At 51.8% G+C, this 20,506-nt stretch overlaps 1 protein-coding gene across 2 annotated transcripts in view; it reads right to left on the reverse strand.

Annotated features, from left to right (window-relative positions):
• Positions 1-9,612: 9,612 nt before the first annotated feature.
• The window catches only part of CREBBP (CREB binding protein), a 134,724-nt gene continuing 123,830 nt past the window's right edge, over positions 9,613-20,506 (reverse strand). For both annotated transcript variants that reach the window (XM_006874875.1, XM_006874874.1), the window contains 8 exons: positions 17,754-17,904; positions 17,269-17,415; positions 16,482-16,595; positions 15,420-15,585; positions 14,944-15,111; positions 13,437-13,598; positions 12,943-13,224; positions 9,613-11,894 (listed from right to left, as the gene is read on the reverse strand). In XM_006874875.1, the coding sequence (XP_006874937.1) occupies positions 9,783-11,894; positions 12,943-13,224; positions 13,437-13,598; positions 14,944-15,111; positions 15,420-15,585; positions 16,482-16,595; positions 17,269-17,415; positions 17,754-17,904 (3,302 nt within the window). In that variant the 3' untranslated portion in view covers positions 9,613-9,782. The remainder of the gene's footprint in view (positions 11,895-12,942; positions 13,225-13,436; positions 13,599-14,943; positions 15,112-15,419; positions 15,586-16,481; positions 16,596-17,268; positions 17,416-17,753; positions 17,905-20,506) is intronic.

A 20,506-nucleotide genomic window follows, 5' to 3' on the forward strand; every position in this document is an offset into this window, starting at 1 on the left:
GCCCCCCAATCCCCCCCCCCCCCACTGATTTGAACAACTTCCAATCCCAGGCCCTGAGGACACAAGCTACACCTGGCGTGCAGTGACCCTTGTGGGTTTTGTCCACTGTCCAGTCTCACCAATATTTTTCAACTGGACGAAGGCACGAATCGTTTATGCAAGACGTTTGTTTGAAACCACCTGGAAGGGGGTGGGGTGAAAGCATCATTGTTATTGCTAAATACCGTAGTCGGTTCCGATTCACAGCGACCCTGTACAGGGCTTCTGAGGAGCTTGAACCACCGACCTTGCAGTTCAACGTGACCTTGCAGTCCAACTCATTAACCCACAGGGTCAACCCGACTCCCACCTGCGTAATTGTTGTTGCTGTCGAGTCGGTTCCGACCCGTAGCAACCCTGTACAGGGTTTCCGAGAGGGACTTAAATGCGCACCCACAGGCACTTCGGAAGAAAGCGATCTGCTTCCGAAACGTCCCAGGCTTGAATCGGCCGTGAAGCACGTGGGGTCGCCACCTGTGGAGCTGCACGCAGGGCAACTGACAACCACCAGAAATCACCTGGGGCCGTCCGTTGTCAGCACACACGCGCACCGTCTCAGATCCGCTCTCCGCAATCACTACACTCGCTCGTTTAGCGCCCACCCTCCCGAACCGGGGCCGCGGGGCGAGGAACGAAGCGGGCAGCGCCGGAGCTCAACCGGCAAGCCGAAGACCAGTCGCGCCGGGCGCTCACCGCTCGCCTCAGCGTCCGCACTTTGCACACACTGCCTCGCGGACCTAGCCATGGCACCTTTTCGCGAAGTCGTAAGGGGACCCCGCTACTCCGGCCCTCCGCCGTCTCTGCGCCGCCCCCTCACCTCGTGGGGATACAGCCAGCGCCGGCGCCCGCAGCGGAGCCCGGAGGCGGCTGCCCCAGAGCAGCAGCGTCCGCAGTTCGCGCGCCATGACTATCCCCTCAGAGCGCTTTACGCAGCCGCAGGCGAGGGGGAGGGGCCAGCCATTTTCAGGCGCCGCGCTGTGACGTCACGGTGAACCGGGCTGTCCGGCCGGCCGCCTGCGCCGAGACAGTCGGACCTAGGGGCGGGACCTCCTTGACCTTGTGTTACGTTGTCAAGGGCGACGGGCCTTGCGAGCGGAGCAGGGGGAGCTGGTCTTAGTCCTAGCCGCACAGGCCAGCTGGGCCTCAGTTTCTCCATCCCTAAAACCTGACTGGCGTTTGGAAGACGGATGTCGGTTAACAGTGGAGTTTTCGGTCATTCTTTATAAATGCGGGGCCGCTCGGAACCCTATCTCTTCCAAACCAAGGCGACGCAGAGCTAAGTCCCGAAAGAGGAAACATAATCTAGTGTTCACCAAAAATGTGAACTCAGTAATTTCCTCCGCCAGCAAAACTGGGCTTATTTATCCCAGTCCTTTCTCCTGGCAGACTCCCACCCTCCTGGAGCGAAGGGCCCAGCTGTGCCCCTCCGGTTCCGTGTGCGGCTCCAAGACTGGAAGAAAGTGCACATCCAGATTGTCTGATCTTGCGCTCCCCCAGCAATGCAGAGGGACACCAAATTTGAGTTGTGTGAGCTCACTGAAGTCATTGTACCAAACGGAGTTCACAGAGACTTGCAAGTGCTATAAAATACAGTCCTAGTCAGGGGCCCCTGATTTGGGGTGGTGGTCGTGTCAGCGAACCTTGGAAAGTGTGGAAAATGACCCCAAGTTTCTGGCTTAATCAATTGAGAACATAAATTAAGGTGACCGATTTTAATGGAAGAGAGGGACATCTGGAAGAGGTTTCACATTCAGGGAACATAAAATCAGGTGGTGCCCCACAATCAGAGACCCCATCTGATTTCTCAGCTCATAGAATCAAGGCCAAAAGTCTTAGTCTTATGCCCTGCAAACCTTTGTCCTGCCTGTCTTTCTTGCTTTTTCTTAGCTCCCTACCGCATTCCTGACACATGGAGTGGGGCACAGCCATTTCCACAGTAATGGGGAAGGAGGACTCACATCCCCCCCGCGCCCCCCCCCCCATCTCTCTTACAAGAGTTGGCACATTGGACTGTGGAGCAACATATTTGCTTTTGGAGACCTTTTATTTCATAAAGAGGAAGTGGTATTTGGCAAAGGGTGAAGGGAAACCTGCACTTCAGTTAAGGATGAGGAGCCACACTGATGAGACAACTGAGACCCAGGCTCTGGGGAGGACAGGAGCCCCAGAACCATCTTAGGTTCCACACAAACCTACCAGGACTGTCTGTTCATCAGGTTTGGTCCGGGGCCTTCAGCGATAGACTCTTAGCCACAGATGCTTGTGGATGGATATCCAGGGCTTGCTCAGGGAGCTACACATAAAATGGAGAAAGGAAAATCATAAGCTGTCCAAGAGCTGGAGCTGAATTCTGGAGACTGGTGGGCTAATTGGGGAGGGCAGAGGAGGGAGGGGGAAGGGAGAATCTCTCCGCCCTCATCTCCCCCACCCCATCCCTGGTCTCTTGACGGCCACTTCTCCAGATATTGTGGAGACGCTCCACAACATGGCACGCTCCATGACCCCAGAGGTGAGCAGAGAGAGCCATGAAAAACATCTGTGAAAAAGCCGAAACTCAATTGCTTTCCTTTTTCCTTGTTTCTCTGATCAGGGTACCAACTTCTGAGTGGACCAGAAATACTCTCAGAGTCTCCCAGGACTGACATATGGTAGAAGGAGATTTCTCAGTTTAGAAAAGTCCCAGGAACAATATGATTTTTATCCTCAGTTTCATAGATCCTCTCATAAGGCAGCTGACTTTCTGAAGGTAAAACATGGAGTGGCAAGGAGAGCCTCTTCAGAAAGCGATTCTGGGATTGTCTCCTCAGGTTCAGGAATGGAGTTCTCTCTCAGGCAGAACAGTACAGACCAAGTCTGGGAAGGGCAGCTGCGGCTGGCTCAGAGGACCGCTGACTAAACTTCAGAGACAAGCACTTCACTGGGTTTGTGCAATGGGAAAACTTGCACATTCAGAGAAGCAACTCATGGTCTGCTAGCATCGGCAAACGGTTTTCATCCTTGTGGGACTTCGTTGCCAAATCATCATAGGTCCAGTTGTTGTTGTGAAGTGCTTAAGTGCTGTTGAATCGGTTCCGATTCATAGTAACCACGTATAGGGTTTCTGAGGAGCAGCTGGTAGCTTTGAACTGCCGACCTTGTAGTTCGCGTTCCAGTGCTGATCTACAGTGCCACCCTGGAGTAGGGGCGGTTGTTGCCATCAAATTGGACCTGACTCAAGAAGAGACCAGGAACAATGATGGACTATCTTTATGCAAATTAACAGTTCACTCCATCATTGCAGCCACTGTAGCACTCCATCTTGTTGGAGACGGAGTGGGGTGTGTTCCTTGTTTTTGATGACCCCTCCTTTATCAAGCACGACACTGTTAGCATACTGGTTACGAGATTGGGCTGTAAGCTGCAAGGTCAGCAGTTCGAAACTACCAGCTGCTCTGCAGGAGAAACATGAGGCTTTCTGCTCCCATAAAGATTTACAGCCTTGGAAACCCTGTACAGGGTTGCTATGAGTTGGAACCAACTCCACAGCACCAACAATTTTATCAAGCATGGCACTGGTTTCTAGTAACTGGTCTTCTCTAACAACATGCCCAAAGTAAGCAAGGCAGTCTTGTCATACTCACTTCTAAGAAGCATTCTGGTTGTGTTTCTCCTAGGACCAATTTGTTTGTTCCTCTGTCAGTCCATCATGGTATGTTCAGTATTCTTCACCAACACCACAATTCAGATGCATCAATTTTCCTTGTCCAGCTTTCCCATGCATCTGAGTTGATTGAAAAGATCATGGCTTGAATCCAGTACAAGTCAAGTATTTTGTTCACTCGCTTGATAAATATTGATTCCCCTGCCTGTTATCTGAGGCAGGTTTGAGACCTGCCTCAGGTAACAGCCAGAGCTGACTGGAGCCAGGAGCTGACTCCACCTTCATACTGTGAGATACAGCTGGTGGCTGAAGGCAAACAGGAAGCAAACTGTGGGCCCTTCATGGAGCCAGGGGCCACCACTTAGCAAGACCTGGACTGTTTCTGGGGGAGAAATTAGGAGCTTGAGACTTCCTGGAACATTCTACTCTTACTGGAAGATTTGGGAGTTTTCTCTTCCGAACTTGATGGCTTTGCGTGTTGTCCAACAGGGTGGCACAACACCAAAGGGGAAGGATGACTTGCAGACTACAGGGCACACACCTTGACATCTGTTGCAGCAACTACTCCCTCTGAAGGTGCCCACTCCCTTGGGCACAGGAGGGCACCACTGCCTCTGGCACTGCAGTGGGACACAGAGGACATGCACAGGTCCCTGGTTCTAGTTATCAGGAGCCAAGCACACACTCCAGCTAAGGGAGATGCTGCTTTTGGAATGCAAGCTCAACGTCTCTATTCTCCTCCAACTTGGTAGCCTAGCACATGAGAGTATCGCTCGCCCCGCATCTGTTGTTCCCTGGGATAAATGAAATGGTCATGCAGTCTTCCAAGGACACTGAAGGTTTTTCTTCAACCTCCTAAAACTGTACACTCAGCCTTGCTCCTCATCCTGATGTGCCGGTGGTCTTGCCACGTTCTTTTGGGGATTTGGGGGAAAGGCAGGGGAGGGTGGGTTAGGAAGGCACTAGGAGAGAATGTTGTGAATGGGACCAAGGGGCCACTTGGCCCAAGTGCCTTCTCCCAACCATGTCAATCCGGCAAAGACAGATTCTGATGTCAGGTGGTTTTTTCTTGGTACAAACCATGTGGACTTTTGGGAGGGTAACGTGGGAGAAGCAAGATTCTCCAGCCCACTCTCTGCCCTCTGCAGTAAAAAATCTAGATAAAGTCCAGATACAAACTGTCCCAAGGAACACAGGAGCAACACTGAGCCAAAGGAGGTATGCACAAACAGGAAGCACCAGTCAGCAGCTGGACACAAGAGCCTGGGTCTCATTCCTCACCTGGCAGCTTCCTCCAACAACTGCCTCGAGAATGGGCTCACTCACCACTGTGCTGGGGAAGGAACCCCATCTGGTACTGAGGCAAGGCCTGCTCATTTTAATGGAATCTAGGAGGCAACATGGTTAAACACTTGGCGGCTAACCCAAAGGTTGGTTATTCAAACCCACTACTGGCTCAGCAGGAACAAAATGTCTGACGATCTGCTCCCTTAGTTTACAGCCTAAAAAAACAAACAAACTAGTGAGACTCTGTGTCTGAGTCTGACACATTTGACTTGACGTCACCCAACCAGGAGCAGCAGGTTTGCCTCAGGAGGGAACTCCTTGGTTTAGCACCCACTCCTGGTCTTTCACATCACTTCCGGCATTTGCTAGTCCCTGCTTGAAAGAGGACCCATTTGGTTTGTCCAACAAACCAGAGCCCAAGGAGCCCAGAGGGTGATTAACAGTGATGAAACCCAGAGACAGAGACGGGGCCTGTGCTTCCGCCCCACTGAGGCCCAGATGACAAGGCTGACTGCTTCCTGTCCCCTCTGCCTAGGACCCATCTCCTGTCCATCTTTGGAAACAAACAGGCTGCTGTTGTCTAGCTTCCAACACTCTTGGACCACATGACACAAGTCCAGTCTCAGGACCCCATCAGTTACAGGACTAGGAGGAGCATGTTGTTGTTGTTATGTGCTGTGGGGTCGGTTCTGACTCATAGCGACCCTGTACAGGGTTTCTGAGGCTGTAAGTCTTTACAGGAGCAGAAAGCCTCATCTTTGTCCCGCTGAACAGCTGGTAGTTTCCAACTGTTGACCTGAGATTAGCAGCCTGACTTGTAACTACTGGGCTACCAGAACTCCTTAGGAGGAACATGGCAGGTGCTAATGTGGGGAGTCTTGAATGTTGTGCCAGGAGAAATGGAATAGAGTTGACACCTCACTGCAAGTACCCCAAGAATGAGTCCCTCCACCCTGCCTTCCAGAACTTTCTGGGCAGCTCCCTGAAGGACCTATGACCACCGCTCCATTCCCTCCCCTCGAGTCCTTTGATCTGCATTTCACTGGGCTACCCACATCTAGGAGTTCTGGTGGTGCTATGGGATAAGCAATGGGCTGCTAACTAAAAAGTCGGTGGTTCAAATCCATCAGTCACTTCTCAGAAGCCTTATACAGGGTTGCTGTGAGTGGGAACTGACTTGAAGGCGCTTTAACATGTACGCAGGAGCACTAGTGGTGTAGTGGGCTAAACATGTAACTAACTGCTAAGTGGAAGGAAGTGCCCAGTAGCTGCTCCATAGGGGAAAGGCGTGTCTGTTTCTGTGAAGATATCCAGCCTTGGAATGCCCCACAGGTGTCAATAGCACACAACATAAACAATGTATTTCTGGACTCTTGGGGGCACAATCATAAAGAGCTTAGCTGCTAACCAATGGGTGGAGCTCGAATCCCACCAGCTGCTCCAGGGGAGAAGATCTTAAGAAACCCTATGGGCAGTTCTACTGTGACTTACAAATGTGTTGAGCTGAAGTGTGCTCAACATTTTCACTTTACTATTCAGATGAAGTGAAGGCGTCGAGACACTAGTGGCTCAGACGCGGGCTTCCGGGCTTATGCTGTGCTCCTAGTACCCTTTCGCAGTCCTTCCATCTCTAGGGCTTATCTCTCACTCTACACTCTCTTAATTTCCTTAAAAGTGCAGGCAACTTCCCTTTCTTAATCCAGGTGCCCATAGCTGTCTGCTCCTTTTGAATTTGTCAGTTCAGCAAACTAATTTGAGAAAGTGACATGGGGCCAATGGACTTTTCTATCCTCTGTAAGCCAGCTGAGAGCCTGATGCAGTAACGCAGAAGGCCTGCCAAACACGCTCATCTACTCCTGTACAAGGCTCGTCTATTCTCAGAAGCTCCTTACGTTTTTCAGTTTATTAGCCTGGGGCTCATTCAACTCTAAAATTCTCACATCTTTAAAAGCCACTTCTCCATCAGTTTCCCCACTCTGGACTTTCTAGGTCTCCAGTATGTATAGTAAGATTATACACAAGCGTGAAATTAGCGCACAGCATCTCTAAGAGGAACATTAGGTCTTTATGATGAGGCCGAATGATGCAGTCGGCTCCTGGACGGCCCTGCACATCTGCAGTGCTGATGGGAGAGGCCAGCACAACTCTTCTTGGTGGAACATTCTGGCAGCCAGCACAATCATCCTCTTAATAAAAGGCAGTAAGAAAAATAAAATAGTAGTGCATTATCCCATGATGTGCTAACAGCTTTGGCTCTAATGAAATCTTTGGTTCTATTTCAGAGCAATCCTAAGAAACAGAAAGTTACGTTTTCAACCGGAGATCTTCAGAGAAGCTTAAGCACCTCTACTTCATGCTATCAGAGACTGTATGCCATGTGTCAGTATTTAACACACTATTTTAACACACTATTTAACATGTGTCAGTATTTACCGTTTTCAAAAGTCTAATCAAATGCAAGCAGCATCTTCAATCTTAGGACGCTGAGCTAGCCAAAGGGGGCATTAGCCAATAGGAACCATCTTTGAATCCCAGTCGTTTAATCGGTTTTTATTATAAACAGCTGCACATTGCAAGTGTCCTTGTTTTGATCACAAATAGTGGACTCTTCTCCTTTTAAGAAAACAGCATGAGACACCGCATTGGGGTTTTCTTACAGAGCTGCCCTGTGCCCATCTGCAGCCCACACCCTCGTCTCCATCCTCTTTGATATGTTTGCTTAAGACCACAGTCTGAAATCTGGAATCCAGAAGAGGTTGGTGTACAGTTTTGAATTCTAAGAAAAACCTGCAAGAGTAGCTCTCCACGTGCACACCTGGGACAGTGCTCGCCAGCGCCCACATCCAGGGAGGCTCCCTCCCTGCTGGTTTTCACTGGCTTCAGGGCTGCCCTGTGGGGAGAAAAGGTGGTTCTGGAAACCCATATGCCAGGACTCAGTCAGCTGAGCTCCACTGGGGATGGGGGTACTTGTGGTCCTGTTTTTTCTTCCTGGGGTGGGAGAAAACACCCTGTTTAAATTATATACCCTTAGAAAGTTCCCTCAAATTCAGATTCCAAAGTCAAGTATTTTGAAAGGCACCCGTAAACTTAAGGGCCCAAAGTGAGGCTGTTTGTACCACGATTTGACACACACCAGGACACCCTGTGATCCAGACTAGAGCTGAGACTAGCAACTTCCTGCTCTCCTGCCCACAGTCCTCCTCTGAGACATTTTTGTATTATCCAGCACCTTCCATGACACCTGGACCCTGAGGGGGGAGGGCCCTTGCCATCAGGGTCAGCATCCAGCATGCCCCCTGCCCCGGCCCCCAGCCCCATCGTGTTTCCTCAGGATCATGATGATGAGTTACCCTGGGTGGTAACTTCTTTCCACCAACCCCTGACCCCAGAATCCCAAATCCTACCTGTAATCCCTGCACCAGCCTTGGCATCAATTCTGGGGTACGTGTACAAGAACGGGGGCGGCTGTGTGAAAACACTGTGGGTACATCTCCACAAGCCTCAAATGCCTCAACCTTTGGGGACCAAATCCTCCAGACCGGCCGCTTAGCCCTGGACAGGCTCCCCAGCTGCCACCCAGGCCTCGCCACCCTGACCACAGCCCAGGGTCTTCCATGTAGGAGCAAACAACTATGTCTCACAAAAAACAGACTGCAAAAAATATATATAAATAAAAACCTTCAACATTCTTACATGGATCTTAAAGAACACAATACATATTAAAAACTTCAGTAATTTATATCAATTTTAAGCAGTACTTTATATACAGTGGGGAGGAAAAAACACATGCATAGTCCAAATACAATGTTGAAAACAGCATTTTCTTAACAAAAAAACAAAACAAAACAAAAAAAACCCCCGAACACTAAGTGTTAATATCATGTACATGAATTCAAGAAGGACCACCCTTTTTGTCTGTTGCACACAGTTTATTTAACAATATGATATAAGAAATGAGTTGGTACGTTACCATTCTATACAGTGATTGAATCTTCTTGAAATTATTTATAGTAATTATAGCACTTGCATGATTTACACTAGAATTGCTTTTCCTCATTTCAAGTTTCACATAGAAGAAAGAAAAGAATGCTTCTTCCCTAGTAACATTAGCATGGTCTAAGAGAGTGATCATCCCTATTTTTTGTCTAAAACCAGTTTTATCAGAGAAACAAAGCAACAATTTCTACATCTGCAAGACAAGAGTTTGGCTCCGGCCAGTTTGTATGTATAGATGTGTGTGTGGGTGTGTGTACGTGTGTGTGTGCACGCAGCAGTCCATCCCTACCATCCTGGGTAATACTTGGAGAACGCCCACAGAGTTCACTATAGGAAAGAAAAAAAAAATCTTCCCGCCACGTCAGAAAGTTGGCGGGATACATTATAAGCTTGCATTATTTCAGGAATCAGTTTCTGAATATTATTTTTTTCTTCTCACTTTTAAACATACATGTTTAAAGTCTTGAAAATACAAATAAAAAATATGAATATAATGAACTTGCTTTTTATCCCCCATTAAAAAAAGGCATGAGTCACCAGCAATGAGGACAAAAAGAATCCAAACAAACCCCCCTCCCCCCAAAACAAAAACAAAAACAAAAACAGAGAGAGAGAGAAGAGAGAGAGACCAGATATTTAAATCAACTGGTTTTTTAACAAAAAAATATATTCTTTGTATTGTTTCTTTGAACAGCAATCCACTCTCCCACAGCTTGGAAGTGGCAGTCCCATCTAGGAAGAAACAGAACCTAGAGGCCTGGGTTGTGAGGACAAAAGGGCCGAGAACAGGATGGGAAAATTGAGCGTTGCTCTCCCGATGCTACAAACCCTCCACAAATTTTTCCAGTGTGTCCCCCGTGGTGTCCCCAACCAGGGACAACTCACTGGACAGGGCCTTCCGGGTGGGGGTGCTCAGCTGTGGGAGCATTGCACTCTGTTCAGGGTTCCCCAAGTGTCCCTGATCCATGGAACTGGCCATGGTGACAGCGAGTCCGGGGTGGGGAGAGCCCGTTTGGGGAGAGACGTGGTGAGGCGAAGGCTGGGGCTGTATCCGTGGGGACGGGCTGGAATGTGGCGGCTGGGACTGGGGCCGTGGTGACTGGACGGGGGCCGGAGAGCGCACCTGGTTACTGAGGGATGTGGCCATCTGCTGGCCGGGGAGGTGAGAAGCCTGCGGCTGTCCTGAGAGCATGTGCTGCTGGGGGCTCATGGGGTTCGGCTGGCCCGGGGACCCCATCTGCTGCTTCATCTGCTGTTGCTGCAAGATCCGCTGCTGCAAGGCCTGCTGGATGTTGGGGGTGCCATCGGCGCCAAGCCCAGCCTGTCCCAGCTGCCCCAGTTGCCCCGCCAGCTGGCCCATGTTACTAGCCTGCATGGGAAGATGCTGCGGCATCCGCTGGGGCTGCATGGCTGGGGGGTAGCCTCCGGGTCCCTGTGGCTGCTGGAACTGGCCATGCCCGGCCATGCCCCCGGTCAGGCCTGCGCTCCCTTGTTGCTGCTGCTGCTGCTGCTGCTGCTGCTGTTGTTGTTGTTGTTGTTGTTGCTGTAGCAACTGCCTTCTCAGCATTTCTCTGTACTGCGGATTCATGCTCGCCACGTTGGGGTTGTGCCCTGGGTTCATGATGTTCAGTGCCTGACCCTGGGGGTTCAGGCCTCCCATGGACGGCTGAGGTGGTGGCACGCCAGGCCGGGGCACAGCGGCTTGCATGGTGTTCAAGTTCTGTAGGCCGGGCTGTGAGTGCAGGCTGGGCTGGGGCTGCAAGCCGGGCTGGTTGGCCACATACTTTGCAGTGCGCTGCTTAATGAACGCAGCCATGAGCTGCGGGTTGGATTTGAGGATGTTCAGCACTTGCTGCTGCTGCTGAGGGGAGCTAGGTGACTTTAGGGTCCGCAGCAGGTCCTGCAGGGCGCTGGGCGAGATGCTCCGGGGCGGCTGCACACTGGTCATACGCTGACCCGCCACGGCTGTCTGGGTCGGAATGGGCATCACTGCCCGGGACATGCCTGCCATCTGCTGCTGCGGGGGCAGGGGGCCCTGCTGCCACTGGCTCTGTGGCATACTGGACATGACAGGCCCGCTCACCTGGCTGGGGCGCGGCACATTCAAGCCCACAGGGGCCATCTGGTTCACTGGGGTCCCCATGCCCGTGCGCCCTGGGGGCATGGCGTTGTTGATATTGACGCGGTACAGGTGCTGCTGCTGCTGGGCCTCCCGTTCAATCTGCCGCGCGGCCTCCACCGCCGCTGGTGGGGGCTGCGCAGGGGGTGGAGGGGCCGGCACCTGGGTGGTGGGCTTCCCTGTGGACACCGTGGTAGGGGGCTGAGTCCGGGCCACGTTAGGGAAACCAGCTGGTGACATGCTCACGGGCGAGGGCTGGGGCTGGGTTGGGGGCTGTGGTGTCTGTGGCGTGCTGGGCTGCTGTGTGGGGGTGCCAGGTGGTGCTGAGGTAGGAGAAGGCAGGCTCTGCTGAGGCACGTTGCGGGTGTTCATGGTAGCCATCCGCCGGCGCATGAGCTGGGCCTGCTGCAGGCGGTGCTGGATCTGTTGCTGGCGGAGCTTGTGTTTGATGTTGAGGCAGAAGGGCACGGGGCATTTGTTCTCTTGGCAGTGTTTGGCATGGTAGCAGCAGAGAGCAATGAGCTGCTTGCAGACGGGGCAGCCGCCGTTGGTCTTGCGCTTGCAGCCCTTCGTGTGCTGCACTACCCGCTTCATCTTCTGGCAGGATGGCAGTGAGCAGTTGGCGTTGCGGCACTGGCAGGCATGTACCAGAGACTGGATGCAGCGCTGGATGCTCAGGCGCCGTGACTCCTGGGGACTCTTGGACTGCGGCTCACCCTGGCTGCTGCCCTCGTCGTCCAGGCCCAGCCCCCACTTGACCATCTTGTGGTTGTGGCTCTTGGTGTTGAAGCAGTTAATGCACAGGTCGTAGTCCTTTGCACAGAAGAGGAGAGAGCAGTGGTAAGTGATGGGGCTACACATGAGGAAGCATGGACCCCAACACCCCACCCCCCAAGGCCGGGGCCCCCACACCTCCAGTCTACAGTTAGGCACCAGTCTGCACTCCAGAGGCAAAGCGTACCCCCCTTCCCCCCCCCCCCAGCCTAAGTTCTGTGCCATCTCACCAGCTCGGGAGAGTGCAAAGACCTCCTCTATCTGCTCCCAACAGCACCTGCCCCACTTCCCAATGAGGTTGGCACCCCAGGGTCCAGCTGTGTTCCCTGACCAGCCCACTACTTCTCACTAGTTATGGAGGAGTAGCCAGGCAGACAGACAGATGGGGCGAGTGGAGCAGGCCAGAGTCTGACACAGTCAGGCTCAGAGCCACGACAGTCCCAATCTTCAACGCCCGCCTGCGCCATAGGGGCTCGTCCATGTCTACTAGAGCATCAGCTCCATCCCCGCATGCTCTCCAAAGCATCCCACAGGGGACCTCCTGGCCCCATTCTGGGGCTGCTGCTGGGAGCCCCAGGGTGGAGCCTGTTTCTGATCACCGCTGGAATTGAGGAACTATGGAAACAAAGCCTTGAAGGTCAAGGCTTGGTGACCTCTAGTGAAGCTATGAGGACTTAAGCTTAGATAAAAGACAGAAGACACGTGTGGGCTGTAGAACACAGGAAGCAGAGGTATTATGAAAGTGGGGGCCACAGTGAGGGGACAGCGTGACAAAGCTGGGAGGGACACTGAGAAGGGACAGCTTGACTGTGAAGCTCCAGGGTACCAGGGAGATGACCACAGAACAAAGTGCCCGCCTGGTACAGAGTGGGGTTCAGCACCTCCTCTCAGTCACCCCTCACTGCAGAAAGCTCATGGCCTGGCAGCACGGTGCCCATGCTGTGCACCCTGAGGGGAGAGCCCCCCTTCCATACTGAGGAGCCGCTAGTCTCCAAAACCCAGGAAACAGTGAGCTAGGCAGACCTATTTGTGATCTGAGCCACAATCCAATGACCAAAAGCCCCCAGGAGCCGGAATGGGGACCCACCTCGCACACGGTGCAGTGCCAGCGTGTCTCCACGTGGTGTTTGCACTCATTACAGGTGTAGACGAAGCGGTCCTGGCCCTGGGTGTGCAGTTCCACCAGCATGCACAGCGTTGACCACTTGGAGCGGCGCAGCGAAGAGAACTCCCAATGCTTGTCCCTCGCTAGTGTGAGGAAGGCGTCACGCCCGTCCATGAGGTCGCAGCTGAGCAGGGGGTCAGGGTCCACGATGGGGGGTAGAGTGTTTATGACAGGCCCAGCGTGAAGGTGGATCACAAAGAAGACCTGCAGCAGGTAGAGCATGACGAAACACAAGGGGCTAGCTGACAGAGAATGCCTCTGACTAGGAAGCCAATTCCAGTCAAGGCGCCAGGACAGGGGTTTAATGGGCCGGGATGCCCAGACAGGGGCCAGTAGGACCCAGGCTGGAATAAGCTCTGGCCCAGGCATCCCAAGGTCAGGCCTGGCTGAGGTCCCCAAACTCTCCTGCATCCTACCTCTTTGTGCTTCTCCATGGTGGCATAGAGCTTCTGGGACAAGTCATTGGACACGTTGGGCATACTGGGCTTCTTCTTGTTGGCTCGGCTGATGCTGCTCTTGTTTTTGTTGGTTTTCTTGTTGTTCTTTTTCTTGGCATTCTTGCTGTCGCCCTGGCTGCCCTGCAACAACACGAACACCGTCAGACATGCCCAGCTTTTCGTCTCTGCCTTTCACACCAGGCCACCGCAGGTGACCCTAGCAGACTCCCAAAGTGACTGTGTGTGAGGAAAAGGTGGGAGAAGCTGCACCTGGACAGCACACCTGGATTTGCTTTGGAGAATGTTGCTGTCCACAAGAGGGGAGGGCTGGGATTCCACGTGACATGTGGGTGACATCACTTGGGCGCTTGTGGGAGGCTGTTCCAACACTCAGAACCCTCACTACCAAGAAGGGATGGTCTCCTCACTGAACTGCCAGCTCCCCACAGGGTCAGTGCACTTACGACCTATGACCCTTCACAATGCAGACTTTAGTTTTTAAAAGACAATTTCAAAAAATTGCCAAAAATAGCAGTAACAGTTATGTTGCTGGTCTGACCTAAGAAGGAGGCCCTTCATCTCCGGGTCTTCCACCCATAATCCCTCCCACAGTTAAACCAGGAGAAGATACCAGAGGAACGCCAACTGAGGGACATTACACAAAATACCTGCCCCATCCTCAAAACAGTCATGGTTGCCAAAACCAAGGAGAGTCTAAGACACTGCTGAGACAGTGAGACTGAGGGGCCGAAGGGACGTGCAGAGAACGTGGGCTTCAAGCAGTAACAGTGCGTCAGCACCGCTGATTCAGTTACTGCTAACACACTTGCCACAGGGGCCCTGGGTTAGGACTGAGTGGGAACTCCACACAACTTCTCACCTTCCCTTTGAAAACTGTTCTAAATCAAGCTCTGTTTTTAAGAATTAATGGGGTTTCCAGGTGCACACTTGTGGACCCATGTGAGGGCCCAGATGGCCTCTCCTGACATACACCTGTCTCTGTAGCCCTGTGTAGGTGAGGCAGCATGAAGATGTCCGGAGTCCTTCCTGCTGCTCAGGGAGGAACAGTGCTCTACTCAAGCTCCAAATGCAGGAGACACCCTCCACCCATGCGCTCCCCTCACGGGTCTCTAAGGGCCGCCTCAAGTACTGGGGTGCTGTTTCCCATAGCTGCACCCCTTGTACAATTCTCCATCACCACCTCATACCTGGGCAGTTCCGAGAACTGCCAAGAGCTGCTGACTCCACTCACAGCACCCCAGGAGGGCGTGTTCACCGGGGGCCTCACCTCGGGGGTCTCACTGCTGACTCCACTCACAGCACCCCAGGAGGGCGTGTTCACCGGGGGCCTCACCTCGGGGGTCTCACTGCTGACTCCACTCACAGCACCCCAGGAGGGCGTGTTCACCGGGGGCCTCACCTCGGGGGTCTCACTGCTGACTCCACTCACAGCACCCCAGGAGGGCGTGTTCACCGGGGGCCTCACCTCGGGGGTCTCACTGGCGGCCGTGCTCTCCTCCTTCTTCCTCTCTTCTTCCTCTTGCTCCAGCTCCTTGATGCTCTCTTCTAAGACATTGGGCCAGAAGTCTCCTTCAAAGTAGGGCAGCTCCTTGGCACTTGTGAGCCTGTCCTCCGTGGCTTGTTTGAAAATGTCCTAGGAAGGGACAGTGCGCAGCGCTGAGAAGGCAGGGCTGGCAGAGCATCCCACCACATTCTGGCATGGGCTGACCAGAGCTGCTGCTCCTCTGGCACTAGTGTGGCTCTGCCCAGCAATAAGTACACGCCCTCGAGTCCAGCTGCCTTACACCTGCGTACAGGACCATGGCGTATGACCACGTTTTTATTTTATGTTTTCGGTTTTTTGCTAACATCTTATAGGTAGCTTTCTACACTACTTAGCGGATACCTGAGTGCTAGAGGCGGACAACACACACGCGCCCAGGTCATGGGCGCCATCGGTACCTTGTAGTCGTGAATGATCCGCTCGGCAAACGCCTTGTCCAGCATCTTTTTGTACCACTCCTGCAGTCGTTTTGGCTTCGGGATTTTCTGGTCGGGGGGATGGCAGTGGAAGATGTAGTCATCTCCTTCACTTGGGGGGCAGGCCCAGATGTGGCCTGTCACGTACCTGCAGGACACACACAGTTCAGGTGGACATGCTCAATACTGACACAGTCAGGTCACAGGTGACAGGAACTAAAGCAAAGACAGAAGTAATGATGAAGGAAAAATCAAATGAAACAGAACATTTGCGTTAAAGTCAGACTAAATCTCCTTCATTCTGTTCAAGACACACCCATCAGCCATTTCAGGTGCAACAGCTGATCTCTCCCCATCGGAGGAAAGAAAAGCGAAGAAAACTGAAGACGAATGGAAAAAAGCAAGTCTAGTGGATTAATGTACCACGTGAACTTTGGTCCTTGAGACCAGAAAAAGGAGGAGAGAGGTGGGAGATAAGTCTATCAACGAAGTCGCACTTTCTCAAATTTGGGAAAAGCATGGGACAGACAAGAGAAAGAAGTCAGATAGAAGAGACCATATAGAGTAGTAGGTCTCCCTGACAAGAACTGTCCCCAAAGGTCCATCTATAAACAGAGGCTGGGCAGTAGTCACCAGGTGCATGGCGGGAACAGGACTGGGTGTCAATGGGTATGAGGGCGCCTACTGAGGGATGAAGACATCCTGAAACTGCCTTACAAGGATGGCTTAAACCCTCTCAGTGGGCTTCTCAAAGTCATGTAACTGTACACTAGAAACAGAAAATTTAACATGAAATACTTTAGTAAAGACTTTTTATGAAAAAGATGAGCGGGACAGGACCTGATGATGATCAAGCTGTCACTGTGCTGGAGTCAGGGTCTTGTGTGGCTCCACTGAGCACCCTGAGCAGGCTTTGGGACCTTCTGGGAGGCACTAAGGAGTTAACCATACAGACACACCATGCCTGATAAACGCCCTCAGTTTTCTCCAGATCAATAACCAGGGCATGATGTGTTACAAGCCCTCCACAACGCATGAACTCACCCCAGTTTCTTCACATATTCCAGATAGCCGATGAGGATCTCATGGTAGACGGCTGTGCGGAGGCAGCGGGGCCGGAAGAAGTGGATGCTATCCAAGTAAGATATGTACACCCGCCTGGCAGGATGGGAGGGAAATGCATTTGCAACCAAGGAAACCAACACACAAACTCGACTCCTAGCAACCCTAAGACAGAAACACAACTGCCCCCAGGGTTTTCAAGGCTGCCTCATCTTTCTCCCTCAGAGCTACTGGTGGGTTCACACTGCTGACCTTTCAGTTGGCAGCCAAGCACTTTTACCACTGTGCCACCAGGGCACACCTAGAGAGCGCCTGAAACGGGTTTAGTTTTGGTGGCAAGGACTAGACGGTCCACACTGTGCTCCCTTCATTGACTACAGGTGCCCACTGGTGAAAGGGAGTTCCAGCTTCATCACCAAGCGCGAGGGCAGTCACCGTGCACCTCGGCACCATGGCAAATTCTGAGCAAGCAAAAAACCACCGTCAGTGTCCCCTCCGAAATCTCAACGGAACAGGAGCAAGCTCCTTGCAGAAAGCAACCCCCAGTAGAGGTGGGCTCTAGGCAGCCAGGCTGTTCCCTCAACGCCCTGCTCCCCGGGTCTCCCTGTTCTAGATCCGATGGACGCCGGCATGACCAGGTCCCCCATGCTCACACAGCACAAGCCCACTGGTGTGGTTAGTTAGCTGAGGCTCAGTGATTCACCATCGTGGCTGTGATCTGCTATAAGCCCTGTGCTTGAACACCCCCACCCAGGAGACGAAAGGCTACCTTGTGTTTGGAGGGGGGCAGTCAGAACCGTACTCCTGGACATGCATTCCAAAAAAGCATACATCCACGCCATCAATTTCCTCAAAAGCAAAGAGCGCTTTGGTTCGGTATGGAAAAGATTCGGACATCTCCCCCGAGTCCACAAACCTGAAACAACATGATAGCATGATATTTGCATGCATTACTACTCAAAAGGTGCTGGCCCAAACCAGACGTGTTTTTCTAAACCTGGTCACCACAGAGGGCCCAGGGCTCAGCATCATTCGAGCCACAAGCCTGTTCTTTGTGATACGGTCTCAGCACGGACAGTCACTGTCTTACAGAACCAGCAAATGCTGCTAGGGACCCTGAGGGGATGGCTGGTGACCTGTGAACCAGGCATAAGTCTTGAAATCACGCCATCAAGCTCCTCAGCACAGCCAGAAAAGAGGTGCTTGTGGTCTGGGTCGGGGAGCTGTGCCCAGAACCACAATGCACGCACGTACCGTGACTTCATGCCTGGCTTGACCTCTACCGTCTTGTCCGAGCTCGCCACCACTCTGACAAAAACCTCTCCAGCTTCAGGGTGATTCTGTCGCCGCAGAAACTTGTTCACACGGTCTTCCAAGTGGTTTCCCAGCCGTGTTGTCTGCAGTCCTAGAAAATCAAAACGGACTTTGGGTGAGCGAACCCAGGTCTGCAGATACACTCTGAGGTCCACTGGACTCCAGAGCCGTTCCCTAGTTTCCAGAGGACAGCAGCTGGTCTCGTTAGCCATTTGCTTCCACTTTTCCAAGGCTTCTCAGCACGCTCTGTAGACACCCCATCCCTGCCTTTGTGCCTATGGACACCTGTCTACGGATGGAAATGCTAGGCCAGCACACGCATAGTTTAAATTGCACAGCTCACCAAAGCGCAGCCAGGGGCCAGGCTTCTCCTTTTTCAGTTTTGCGTTCTGCCTTTTTTCTGAAGGCTTATGACAACCCAATAACACACCGTGGCAATGAAACAATATGACAGGATGAATGTAAAACTAATGTTCTCCCATGTAAACTATCACATAATTCACAATTCAACATTAAAAAAAAAACAAAACACCCTCACACATCTTGAGTGCATTCATAATTTTATTTACTTTCCCCCTTTAATTCACTGAAGTGTACTTCTCTGAGTGGTGTGAGACAGGGTGCGTTCCTGTGTATTAGTAGTTCCAGTTATCACTCAGTGATTCATTAGTTGGAAGATATTTTAAAGACTAAGTCAGTGTGAATACTGAACTTCAAAGTAACACCTCTTGTACTAAGGTGGCAAACCTACAGACGCTTGCAAAGATTGTGCTAATGATGTGTTCATGTGTACTCAGTATGTGTTCTTAACAGCTAACTCTAGACCCCAAGGTCACTTCCCATGACTCAGCCTCTGCCATCTATAAATGTAAATCACACTCGCAGGAGGTCTAAATGTCTTTCTCCACCTTTCTGTGGACACTGCCATGGGCTGGGGGGGGTCTCTGGCCATGCCGCAGGACTGCTGCTTTACATGGCCTAGCGTTCGCAGCAATTCTGTTTTGCTCATGAGGCTCTGGCTCAGAAAAGAGCTCTTTCAGTGCAGATCTCGCTCAGGTGGTTGTTGTTGTTAAGTGCTGTCAAGTTGGTTCCGACCCAAAGTGACTCCGTATAGGGTTTCCTGGGAGCAGCTGGTGAGCTTGAACTGCCCACCTTGTAGTTCAGATGGCTTTGCAGTTTGCCGCACCACACCAGGACTTCCCTGCTCAGGTTAGTGCCTGGCTTCAATGAGGTGACTGTGCCCCTTCAGGGAACTTGGGAAGAGGTGCTACTGGCATTTAGTAGGTAGCAGCCATGGGTGTTGCTAAATTTCTACAGGACATTTCTCCCCACGCCTCCATAATCCTTCAGGAAAGAATTAGCTGGTCCCAAAGGTCAACAGTGTACTAAAGAGAACTGCTCCAACAGGCAGGGAGGCGGATCAATTACTGTGATGATTATAACTGACCATTTCAACAGAGCCTGGACTTGAATTACAACGGAATCCCACCGGGCCAGTCGTCCCTTCCTCCTTGGTAATGTGGCTTCCCTCCCACCCACAGCTTCTCAGTGGCCTTGGTTCTTAGGAGGGATCCTGAGCAGCATGTCAGTAACTTGGAACCAACCTTTGGTCACTGTCCAGGTGAGAAGGCAGCAGGACACGGAGGACTGAACAAGTGACTGGAGATACTCTGCTGCCACTGGTTTTGTGACGGGCTGCTGGCTGTGGTGGACCAAGTCCAGAGAGACCTGGGAGAGCTGAACTGCAGAAGGCAATGCCAGCAGAAGGGGCCAAGCGCACCAGGACACTCAAACATTATGCCCACAACTAGTGCCCTGAGATCGTCTATAAAACTTAAATCAAAAGCATTTTCTGAAATCTTCTTAAAACCCAACAATGGCTTAGCTTAAGCAGTTAAAAAAAGTCTGTCTCGAGTACGGTGTTCTTTAAAAGGTTTATCTACAGGTACCCTCCCCCTTTATGAAGGTTTGTTTACTATCACTTCATTTTTATGAAAGACCTACGTAAGCACCTGTTTCCAGAAACTGAAAGAAACTCAGAGGGTTTTCACTTTTCCATAAAAACAGCGCTCTGCTTTGGTACTGTCAGTTAATGCACTGGACTGCAAGATCGGTTTGCACTGCAAAGTTGCTCCTTGGAAACCCTGTACAGGGTCGCTATGAGTCAGAACCAACTCGATGGCACTTAATAACAACAACTAAAGAGGCAGCAGCAGAGCGGCACCCCAAGCTCCTTCCCCAGGAACTGCACTCACCATGCCAACATGAAGCCGCCAATTTAAGCTCTGTGTGAACGCTAGACCTGAGTGTGATTTTAGGTTGGATGCTTTTATGTGTTATTTGGTAGGCTACTTTTTGGGCTTTGGTATGTTCCATTTCAGCTTGTGAAAGGTTTAATAGGAACGTTCTGTTTACGGATTATTGTTGTTAAGTGCTGTCGAGTGAGTTCCGGCTCATAGTGACCCTGCGTAAAGTTCCCGAGGAGTAGTTGATGGGTTTGAATTGCTGACCTTGTGGTGAGCAGTCTACCGCTTATGCTACAGTACCACACAAGGACAGTGGTTTTGGATGGTGGGGCGGGAAGTGCGGAGTACCTGTATATGGGATCACACTGACATCAACTCAAGGAGTTAAGACAGGATCTCAGGTGGCGGTGCTGTTTGAGGAGGGGGACTGGTTGGATCGGTGCACAC

The sequence above is a fragment of the Chrysochloris asiatica genome, unplaced genomic scaffold, assembly GCF_000296735.1.
Source record: "Chrysochloris asiatica unplaced genomic scaffold, ChrAsi1.0 scaffold00305, whole genome shotgun sequence".
In the NCBI taxonomy this organism is placed as follows: Eukaryota; Metazoa; Chordata; class Mammalia; order Afrosoricida; family Chrysochloridae; genus Chrysochloris; species Chrysochloris asiatica.